Source organism: Bombus huntii, chromosome 6 (genome assembly GCF_024542735.1).
Source record: "Bombus huntii isolate Logan2020A chromosome 6, iyBomHunt1.1, whole genome shotgun sequence".
NCBI classification, from domain to species: Eukaryota; Metazoa; Arthropoda; class Insecta; order Hymenoptera; family Apidae; genus Bombus; species Bombus huntii.
The window spans coordinates 7,282,417-7,294,809 of NC_066243.1; the positions used below are offsets into that span (position 1 = coordinate 7,282,417).

Sequence of the window (12,393 nt, forward strand, 5' to 3'; positions counted from 1 at the left end):
TTGTAAATGCTCTGTGACTGATATTTGATGCATCGACAAATCGTACATTTAATTAATAAATATACGCTCCTGGCAAGTCTTTTAGCAAATAATTAAATTTGTTATCTTATTATTTGTTATAATCATTAATTTACTGTTATTAAAAAGCAGACATTTCAGTGTTTACTAGAAATCAGACAATTCAACCGGATACACAAAATAAAGTTTATTTAAGAATATTTAAGCATATATCACATTTATTCTAAAAAACATATGTAACTTCACTAAGCTTCTTCACATCATCAATAATATAAACAATCAATAAGCAAACTTGTAATATCAAGTCACGAAGAAAAATGTAGTCCTTGCAAATGGGTCAAAAGCACAGCTTTAAAGCGGCAAAAGGTAGACGAAAATTTCATTAAGCAATGATTTTGAATGATGTATCATATAGTGCACATATACCTAAAAGCGAAGATCTTTTGTAAAAGACAAAAAATCTAGTTTTAAAGGACCTACTTTTAAATTCTATACTACGTTTGGTACATTTTTTCATGTCCCTCTTTCCTATAAAAATGTTTAATACAAAAGTGCAAATCTTTAATTGTCAAATTTTAGCATATTACTATTTTGATACCTTGTCCAGTTTTTTAATTATTTCCAGATGCACTGATATATTTGTACAAAGAACAAAACACACGATCGATGATCGATGTAACAAACAATATACTTTCATATTGCAAATATATCGCCGATCTCTAGTTCCTTAAAAAGGTCTGCACCTCTGTTAAAACATATTCATCACGTAATGCACCGTTCGAAACCATTTCACTTTTTATCTTCTACTGTTTCAAGATCATAGCTTCGCTCACTTCTGTGGATTATTCTACATACAACATTTTTATACTCCAATTTACCGTTAACACGTATCTTCGGCGATACTGTGAAAAAAGAAAAAGTTAAATCCTATCGGGATTTTGACTTATAATACAGAAGAATATTATCAAAGAATCATTTGGTCTAATTTTACTTGCACTGTACGTTGCTTTAATTGGTTGAAATAAAGAGTTATACTGCGTGCGTATGAGATACATATATCTGAAGTTTAATAACGTTTCAATAATTTTCCGTACGACAGCAATTAATGATTAAGGGAACAGAATCTTTCAATTCGAAAAGCTAAAAATTGTATAACTATAAAACGTTACGTTATACATATATAAAATTAGAACTGTTTAGAAGCTGAAAGGTTGTCGATGTTCCGCGAGGAAAAGGTGTTTCAGATCATTAAACGAAGACGAGTAAGAAGAGAAAATCAACGAAAGCAATTGGAGCACGTACCAATTCAAAAATGAGATCCTTCTCATCGAGATGCCTCAATTCGTGTCTGGACCGTCTCTGAGGTCTGCCCGCGTTTCCCGAGCTAACCTGCTGACCTCCTGGTTGGCCCGAATCCCCGGGCGAAACACTCAGAAAGGTGGGCGTCCCGTCGATCGTGTTCACGATCGGCTTTAGTAAACCACCGCGTTCGAACTCGTGAGCTGAGATTTTTCGAACAGGCGTTGTGGCACCTGATCCGCCAGAACCACCCCGGCCGGAAGATGACGTGCCACCTGCATGGGTGGGACTGGATAGCTCCATGCAGCTGCTCGACGATGATGTTGGCGTTGCGTGTGAGACCAGCCACATATCTACCGTCTGTCTCGTCACTTTCCTGTCGAACGATCCAGGTTACAATCTTAAATGAACAGTGCTTACAGAAAATACACTGTAAGTGCCAAGAAACGAGTTTTTCAGGAGCAGAAGAAACCTTATACGTTAATGTAGACCAAATTCGTGAAAAAGACAAGTGTAGCTGTATAACCTGTGTGTGCTATCTATTAGTTGTAGAGAAAACTCAATATTCCATTATTTAGTTCCATTTATTAGATTATTTAGAAAAGATAAGGAACAATTGATTAAAGTTTATCGACGCTTATATATAGCTTGCTCTATACAGGCAACATTGTGACACCATTTTCTAGCATTATTAATAACTATTTAGAGATGGAAATTACACTTGAATTCTGTAGTAGAGTATTCTCACTGATATATAGAACACTTTCCAATAAAGAGTCAAATTTTTCAATTTTGGCACTTACAATGTTTGCACTCTTAAAATGCCTTGTTTATTTTATCATTATAATATCGTGTGACAGTTACTCTTAGATTTTGCGCCTGTCTCGTCACTTTCCTGTTCAACAATTCTCGTTACAATTTTAAATCCTTCACTTGTTTATTTTATTATTAAAATATCGTGCGATTTAGTTAGTCTAAAAAAATTCGCGTTTATCGTATTAATCGACCCGCGACAGAATAACGAAATATTGTAGAAATATTGTATAAGCCAATTATTATATTATTTTTTCCCTTTATCGATTTCACTTTATAAATTCTGTTTATCATGTAATCCTTTCCAATTCCAAATGGTAAACTATTTCTTAACACTGAAAACTAGATAAGATGTTTTTTGCCGGTAACTGCTACTTGTAAATGTAAATTTATACACATGGGTAACTGACCGTACGGCCTGCAAGACTCATACTACTTGAAAACATCGTATCGTCAGTTGTTGACAACATTTATCCTCCCTTTTTTTTTGCAAATTAACGCATTAGTTTACGACGAAACTTATACGTTATGGTTTCATTTTTAGCCACATTGCTTTAGATACGCGTAAATTATTGTCGCTCGTACTCTTAATAGCTCTTTAAATGAGTACAACAAGAATCAGATATTAGGAGAAGATTGGTGAAAATTATATCTCTACGAAAGCAGCCAATGAACATTAAGAAGCAACAAATGAATAATAGATGCTTGTAATTTGTACCGCTCCATTAAAAGTAACATATTTGGAATATAATTACACGAATTATTCTTAATTGGTTGATAAAAAGAGTATTTAGGAATAATAAGGCTGTTCTTAAAATAAAAAAATAGGACGGTAATTATGCCTCGAGTATTTAGTCCATACGTTATACGGGTAACGGAAAACGCAATTTATAATACGCAATTTAGCTTCACAGGAGGTTCAGATAAAATGACAATTTAATTAATACAATTAAGTACGTATCCGAAAATAAATTGCATCCTTGATTCCATTCTACATTTTTATAGGAATATAATTATATATTATTTATATGTATTAAGAGCAATAATTCCATAGAAATATTACACTAAAGTTAGACAAAAAAGAAAAAATTCATAAACACAAAGTATCGTTTATTGTATCTAATATGTAGATGGAACTAATGTTACAAAAAAAATGTTATAAAAAATTATGTAGGGTTACGCATTTAGTGTTTTAAGGCTTTAAGATAATATCATATATTTTATGATTCCTGATTCATATTTTATGATTAATCATAAATATCGTATATTTTACTCAACAAGTGATCACGAAGATTTGTAATGAAAAAATATAAAATATAATGAATATAGTAAATTCTCAAAAGATTAAAGCAGGTAATTCTGATAACTGTAATCGAGTTATTGTTACTTTGCTTTTCTATCGGAATCTGACGGCCACCTTCGGTTTTTGACATAAGATGCCGCAACATTTCTTCTCGAATTCGGATAAAGCGACAAATTTTACGTATTACACTTATTTAAGCAACTAGAAAAATACGGCTTGAAAGCAAATGATCGCGAGCGCATAAATTTCGCTAAAGAGTATATTATAACAAACTACTGTCACTTTCTATAAATCTATGATCAATGCTAACGAATCCAAATTTAGATTAATATCAAACTAAAAGGTAAAACGAAAGTTACTTGGAATACATAGCTGCCAGTGTAAGACACGATGATGAATTGATAATATCGCATGGAGCTACTTGAGTAATAAATAAGTTGGACAGTTACCAAGTATCGAAGGAAAATGTATAGCAGCAAAATATGTAGATTTATTGCGAGAAAATGTATTTGCATCTAATGAAAAATTCATAGAACACGGGATATATAAAAAGTATATGTATTAGCTGTGAAGATTGTTAAAAAAGTGATAGAAAGAAAAATGATATATCGTTGGTTGTTTGGCCATGCAGTATTCCAAACTGAAATGCTATTCAGTAATTACCGAGACGAATTAGATATGCAAATATCGGAAACAACTTGATACCATTGCTTATTACTACTATTTAACAAAATCTACCATTATTATTTATCACCCCGGTAATTATAAAATGCAACTACGTAACCGTCATTTTATCACGATTTTCTAACGCTGCGACTTCCTTCATGATAAGCTTTACCTTCGATTCGAGCAAACATGTTGTTCGTTAATTTTGCTATTAGCCCGATATTCAATAAAATTATTTCCTTCGCTATTAATTCGGGGGTTGAATATTTTTATTGTTATTATATTTATGTATTTAATACCGTATCAACCTTTGTTTGCATTTGTTTTCATACTTAATTTTATTACCCGTTCTTTTTCCCGTTATTTTATTCAAATGCAAAGTCTAATTAAATACCAACGAGATTCTACAAACGAATTGACTACAGTAGCAAGAAGACAATCAAGTACAATTCTTAGGTACATTCGCTACCAGCGTTATATTGGGTCGTAACATAAGTAAGTTCCGTTAAACTCAAGATTTTTCTTTATTTGACCGAACTTACTTGAAGGTTTCTTGTAGGCAACGCTGTAAACGCAAAAATTAAAACATGTTTTTTTTATCGTATAACATCCTACATATCAATGGGAACACTGTAGTACAGAATTTAAGAGCAATTTCTACTTGTAATAATAATGTTGAGTTTTAAAAAAGTAAAAATTTCTAATAGTGTTAAAAATGGTGATGCCACAGATACGTGCAACATCGCCTCTATGCCATTAAGCGATGAACATAACCGAATACTAAATACTATCAATTTCATAATTCTTACTCGGAATATTATAAAATATGCTTTTGTAATAAAAATTTTGTAATAAATCTTGAAAAAATATATTTTTTGTTTTTATACATGTTGTCTAGGTACAAAGAAGATCGGTACTTACCATGCCAGCAAATTTAAATGAATGACACATTTGGTTTTCTCTGCAACTAATAAATGACATACAGACTTTTCTACAAATGCATTTCTTTTTCTGACGAATTTCTACTATATTAGTAAAGAATAGAAAACTTTATGACGAATTTGGATTGTCGTACATTTAAGACCGTACAACGATCAGAACAAATTAAATTTCAAAAATGATTTGAAGTCAAAGAAGATACTTCACTCTCCTATAAAATTCGATGTCTGCCACTTACACTGTTGCCTACAAGAAGTTCTCATTTATGTTACAACTCGATATACCTGGTGTTACAAAATTAATTTAGATTTAATTCTACTTATACTGCGGAATAAATAAACAATGCAATTGGTGCGTTTGATTAACAAAAAGGAATGCACTGCTACTGTTTACAAAAGTATATTGTACAAAAGTACAAGGAATAAAACGTATCCTTCGGTGGACGTTATGGTGTACCATGTACCTGCTATACTAGCAAACACATTAATAATAATAAGTCACCTTTATCTTTTGATAAAGAACTTTCATAGACGCAATGATTATCAACCCGAACTCAATATCGTAATAACATGTCTCAAACTATATGATCATTTTGATAACAACCTGAGAAAGTAGTCGTTGACGAAGTCGGGATGTTCGTCGAGCCAAGCCTCCATGCGGGCGTATTCCGGGTCGTAGACGGCGGAAGTCGAAGAATAGTAACCACCGGCGGACTTTCCATCTTGCACCTGTTGCAACGTACCCTGACCAGCCATAGCAGTTTGCACCCCTTGCATCCCCTGCACACAAGGAGCTGCCGTCTCCGCCGTCATCCTCGGTTCTTCGATGCTCCGCAAGTGCAGGCCTACTTGACAAACCAACTATCATCGTTACGTATTCTTTTTTGCGTTTCGATTCTTAAACTAAAAAGCAAACTAAATTTCGAAAGCAGATTATTTCATCGGCGATTTCTTCGTTGGGAAACATTGCAAGAAATCAATGAAAGACACATCCTCTTGGCAAATAATGCAGGTTGAATGCGTTCGCGTGAACAAAATGAATGAAATAAAAAGAAACGAAATTAAAATATAAGCTTTCCTATGGCGTATCGAAATTGCTATTCTCAGATTTTGTTTGCATACATTCAACGATGCAATTCTGTTTTCATACGGTAGATAGCTTATCGAAGAAAACGTTGAAAAATACAGTGCATATGAAAAAGTAGAATAGAAGATTGCTGATGTAAAAATCCAATGTAAAATAAATACTAAATTGGTTTTAAATAAAAATCTTCGATCAAATTTTTATTTTATTTGTATTCGTTGTAGTACAATGTTTATTTCATACACTTGTAAGGATCATTATATGTAAATATATCAAGTAAATTATCCTTCATAAGGAAAATAATAATTTCATCAATTCAAGAATACAAGACGACAAAATAATATGTCCTAATTTAAATACGAAATGGAAGACCAAAACTAATGTATCTATTAAAGATGAAATTGGGGAAAATTCGCCGTAATTTGATGTATTGAAAGGACTTTCGGAACTTGATATTGCCACTTTATTCCGCGACAAATAGGTTTTCCATAAATGTAGAGGGGAAAAAGAAACAGAATAAAAAGAAAAAAGCGGCGGGTAATTGAATTGTCCCAAAAAACTTAAACCAAAGTCGAAGAGCAAATACAAGAAAAAGGTACCAAAAAAAGTTTAGTATATAAAGAGATTAAAAAAATACGTGCTAAATCAAATTTAAATGTGTAAAAAATGGATTGTGAGAAATAATAATATAAATAATAATATAACGTTCTGGTGTAAATTCTATCTGGAAAACAATTTAGGTGAAACAATTACTGCTCATAGTAAATTATCAATTACATTGTAGTATAAACAAAGAGTAAATAAAAGATAAAACATTTTTATATGTATAAAAAGATTGTCTCGAAGCCTCGCGATTTGGAAGTTTGCGCTACAAGAATTTTCTCTCGGCAAATACATTATTTATAATTTCGCATTATACTGCAATAACTCATTAATTAAAGTTACATAGACCTTTCTGCTTTAACGTGTTGCTCTACATGTGTAGGTATTAATTGATACAACAGAGAGATAAAGAAATTTTAATATGAATAAATATAAATTTATGAATATTTTACAAAAGTACGTGATAAATTATGTTTAAGATTATGCATGATAAATGCCTGTGTTGCTACGTGCAAATGCATATGATAAAAAATTCTGCCAAAATATAAACATCCGCGAATATGAACGTATGCACTCATAGAATGAGAAAGAGAAGAAGGAAGAGAAAGAGAGAGAGAGAGAGAGAGAGAGAGAGAGAGATAGAGAGAGAAAGAGGGAAGGAGAAAGGTAAGTTAGTAAGTACCAGATTGAAATCTTTTTAATGCTGGCAATTAGCGTCCACAAATCCTTGGGACGATTTGCAACAGCGTGCACCACGCAAACTATCATAGCACAAATGAATATATTTTATGAGAAACGAAACGTTGAGGTATGTTGGTATATTTACACATATTTACAAAGGATATATTGTTCGCAGTATACGTTTGTGAATTTCTTTCATACCCAATAAATTTCGAATTATCAGACTCACATGTTAGTCGTTTTAAATAAAATTCCACGCACGACCTGCTGAGTACAATGATTTATTCAAGAAATCTTGACAGATGAAATTTACTTCTTAATTGTGGAATTGATTCAATAATACGTAGTAATTTGCTATCATTACTCGCCAACTAATTAGTTTCGCGGTGTCAAAATGTCACGATACGGGGTTTAAAGGACTCATAGGTAGTCTTGAACTTCCACACATTTTTAAATAGATCGTTAAATCGAAGTTAATATCCATATGTAGATTACGCCGCAAATCTCACCTGTCAAAGTTATTTCAAAGTTAGAGAGAAACTGGTCTCTAGAACAATGTTTGAACAAATCTCACGCACTGTTAATATTGTATCCTTTGTAATTATAGGTGTTCTAATAAACAGGATGTCGATAACTTATTCTATTTAGGAGATATTCACTTGTAACAGGTTATGCAACTCATCGTGCATCGTTATAGACAACATCGTGGTCACTTTCTAAAACTTCCCATTGAGATTCTGAAGACTTACCCTACAGTCATCTTTAAAGAACAATAAAACTTATTTAGCTTATTCGCGAATTACACTTTTTATTGGAACAGAATCAACCAATCATAAATGAACAACCTCCTTAGAAACCAATTCGTAAATAAAAAAATACACGAGAATTCTTCTCTCGGGTAATATATCACGTCACTCAGTTCTTTGCATTTCTACCACGTAACGTCATATCGTGTTGATTCCGACGCAATTAAATACTGTTTAGAACGTAAGTACAAAACGCAATGAAGAAGGAACTTCAACCTTAATTTACCGTAAGATATGTTCATTGTTATACCTTAGAAATAAGAGATACTTGGAATAGATTTTATAATAACTGCGAAAATCACATAATTCGTAATCTTTCTCCTGAAAAATATTTCGAAATAGATATAACGTATTTTAATTTCAAGCAATTAATGAGGTATCAATTAGTACAACCTTGCACCTGTATTGTATGCCTTATAACAAACAAGCATTTTCTTTCGTCATCTGTGTTACGACCGTTCGCGGAGAGACGCGGTCGCGAGGAAAACGCGTCAGCGAGAGGCGTAAATTCTCGCTACGATTCGGTGAATCGACGCCGCGAAGTAGTCGTTCCCCTGTTTCGGTTAAGATAACAGAGGTGGTTAAATGAATATGACACAGTAGAGTAAGTTATATTTCACCGTTTATTCCAACAACTTATAACGAAGGCAATTACGCTGGTGCGTATGTACGAGATGAATGAGTGACTGATCTGCGGGTGTGTATACCCGGTGGAAGGATGTTGACCGTTCGAAGGATGTAAAATCAGTACTGTCTTGGGAGACGATGCTGTCTCGGAGGAAAGCTAAGGATGGGTGTGTCTAGCGCACGGGACCATCGGATTTGTTGGTGCCGATGTTAGTTAAGAGAGTGAGGGAAATAGGCTTCGTTGTTAATTGGTTAAACGAAGGGTCTTAACCGCCCTCGAGAGAAAGTGGTTAGTGGGAGGAAAGTTGCAGCGTACGTGAGAAAAACTAACTTTCCCTAGTTAAGCCGTGGTAGACAATAGTCTTTGGAAATTCTTCGGAAACAGATGTTTGTTTGGTTTGAAGGACCTTTTCTAGGAAATCTATGAGATTTATGGAAGGTCCTTGAAACTATGGAGGATACGCTGCGAGTATCCGAAGACATCTGGTTGCCATATTGCCTGCGGTTAGGCCTCGGCTAGGTAGAGTGTTACGCGACGTAACAATCTGATTTTACGTTACTTATATCATAAATGAAAATCGATAAAATTTCTGACCAAATTCGACAAAACTTCTAGAATTTAATAGGATTTTCATGCCATTCTTTTTACGAATAAAAGTTTGCAAGTTGCAAACTTCCATAAACATGGATACGCATTTTGTCGTAAAACAAGATTATGTACAGTGAATGTAAAAAATATTCGTACACTCTAAAACGCAATAACTTTTCTAAAATTAGATCAAACGACTTGAGGGTTTTTTTTTTTTTTTACAAATTAGAAAAATTAGTTTGCTAGACAACGAGTAAAAAAAATTGTTAAAAATTGCAATCGGTCGGAATTGCGAAGAAAAAGGTCACTTTTTACAGATTTTTAAAATCTAAACCTGTAATAAAAAATTTAAATAACACGTTCTGTAAATATATTTCTCCTATTACACGCTGAAAACATCGAAATCGATTGATGTAGAAACAAGCGAAAGGCATCGAAAGGTGTAGATTTAGTAGATCGAAAGTCGTGAAAAGCTGCGGCTTTCACCATTTTTAGCCGTTTATAGCTCATAGCAACGTTAACCGATTTCGATAAAATTTTCTATATGTAGATACATATGACCAACATAAAACGATAAAACGTACTTTTTAAATTTTCATTTACATTCCATAGACTCAGATAAGAAAGTCGTAAAAAATGACCTTTACTATTTTCGTCGCTTTTCCGACCGATTGCAATTTCCTTAAAACTTTTTTTACACATCATCCATCTTTTACAAGTTATCATCGTAAATTAATTCTTCCAACTTTTCGAAAAAACTCAAGTGGTTTGGTCTAATTTGTAAAAAGTTATTCTGTCTAAAAAAAAAAAAAAAAAAAAAAGAAAAAAGAAGCGTACGAATACTTTTTGAATATGCTTCCTGTGTTGTTTTCATGCGTCTTTGAAACTTAATTTCCATACGCTTCTGTTCCACTATATTTTCATACGCCAATATAAAAAAAAACATCTACCAAATAAAGTAAAACTCTTTTATGTTGCAATAAAATAAAAACGTGTCAACGTGCTTTCTTGTTTTCACGACTTCTTACTCGTGATCCTTAAAATGTTTCCGATACAACGTATGGAGACATGACGGAGTTGCATAAACTTTCAAAGGCTACGACGAAGTCAAGAAATGGACCATTATTCCGAAATATCTCTGTCCTTCTGAGCATTTATTTTTTGAACACAATTTTTTACAAGAATAATTGAAACGTTGCTTGAGCAGTTTGCATGAGATTTTCCATTTTAATCCAGTGGCTACAAATAGCTCTCATAGATGAAAACCATAATAAAAGTATGATATAAGTAAACCATTGGTAATTATATCAGAAATTTACTTAAAACGCAACGAAAATATCGGTTGATTATGTCTTCCACTTCCGATCAAACTTCAAAACGACGGCGAAGCTGGAAATGACATAAATGAGAGCTTAAAGGTACTTCGCATCTGCTTCAACGATCAAATGACAAACCTACGTTGGTCTAATAATTCTCAAAAAAATTGGAAGGTATTGGAAATCAAATCAGAATTTGATAGAATTTCTATAAATGCCCAAAGAAATAATTTTTCTTCAGAAATACTGTCATTACATATGTCATGTATTCACGTTATATTATATTAGTTACAACGGCTGCTGAAAATATTCGAATACTTGTGGATATGTTTTGTGAATACGATACATTTTGAAATTCCACTGTCATCGAAACCACACCTAATTATCACGGTTATATTAGTAAAATTTTTAACGATCTCGAAAATATTTTTATATTATAAGTAAGATATATTTTACAGAAATGATGAAAGTATTTAAACAAGCAATCATCCACGATAATGATAAGTCTCGGTATCTAGTGTGACCATCTTTAACACTCTCTATACGCTGACTATGGTGACTATTAATACTGTATATTACTGTTTTACTGGATATAAGATTGCAGTAAATACTTTGCAACTTCTAAATATATTTTCAGTTTAGATTCAAATTTTGGCAATGTACGACTGGCAGTCGCGTCTCGTTATATTATTATGATGCTAATAAAATATTAAAATGTTTTATACGACACGCACAATATGCACATACAAATTTTCTATGGTATGTATGTAGGCCTATATAAGTAAGATCAAACGCATAAAGTATTAATTAACCAAAATAAAGCGTTACAGAGCTTCTAGGCTACCTTTCGTTGATATTAATTTGCACACAGAAGTTTTTGTTATACGACGACCTCGTTAAATTGTCGAAAGAGCAACGAAGATGGAATATAAATTGCAAGATGGTAGTGCAGCAGCAATGCCGGAAATTCCGAGACGGCATGGCGTCGCGATTAAATTTATATTCATTTCACGATCAACTGACTCAACTTTTGAAACGTTCTGCGCTATCAACACAACCGTTACAAAAAAAGGCACAAATTATGATATACTAGAGGTTTGCATACAATTCTATGTGATGTCAGTTGCAATAACCTCCCAAAATTTTCTTTTTTTTTCAAATTTTGATTATATTCTAAATAGGAAAGTGACGTAAATAAAACGATATTTGAAATTACACATTTTCGAGTACAATCTAATGTTCTACTACGAACATCTGAAATACAGCGAAGTTTCCTAACTATCCACTTCGTAACTTAAAATTATTATTTCAAATTTTCACTTTTAATTTTAAGTATATGTTGAGTACAAATACGGCAACTTATTATAACTTGCACGATAAACTCTATATTACGAATATCAAACACTTTTCAACTATTTGAAACTTAAATATTGAGATATTACGTAACTAATAATAACACAAGTTACATGTTTTGGCAATAACTCAAAAATATGTATATGTGCAGAATCTTTTTAGTTATGCATGAATCGTGAATACAAAAGTATTGACAACGGATTCAATTTACGATTCAAATATTTTATTTGCTTCATTTAAATATTTGTGATTGGCATATTGATAAATGCATAGTCGGCGAGAGCGCAGTTTCAGAAT

At 32.7% G+C, this 12,393-nt stretch overlaps 1 protein-coding gene across 12 annotated transcripts in view; it reads right to left on the reverse strand.

Moving 5' to 3' along the window:
• LOC126866564 (dual 3',5'-cyclic-AMP and -GMP phosphodiesterase 11-like) overlaps positions 1–12,393 on the reverse strand; it is a 140,388-nt gene that overhangs the window by 11,030 nt on the left and 116,965 nt on the right. For 7 of the 12 annotated variants that reach the window (XR_007689924.1, XR_007689925.1, XM_050620317.1 and 4 more), the window contains 2 exons: positions 5,642–5,885; positions 1,321–1,693 (listed from right to left, as the gene is read on the reverse strand). Coding sequence is in view for 10 of the 12 variants with exons in the window: in XM_050620317.1 (XP_050476274.1) it covers positions 1,321–1,693; positions 5,642–5,885 (617 nt within the window). In the remaining 2 variants the exon portion in view is untranslated. The remainder of the gene's footprint in view (positions 1–1,320; positions 1,694–5,641; positions 5,886–12,393) is intronic. The other 5 variants (XM_050620321.1, XM_050620318.1, XM_050620323.1 and 2 more) reach the window with 1 other exon arrangement.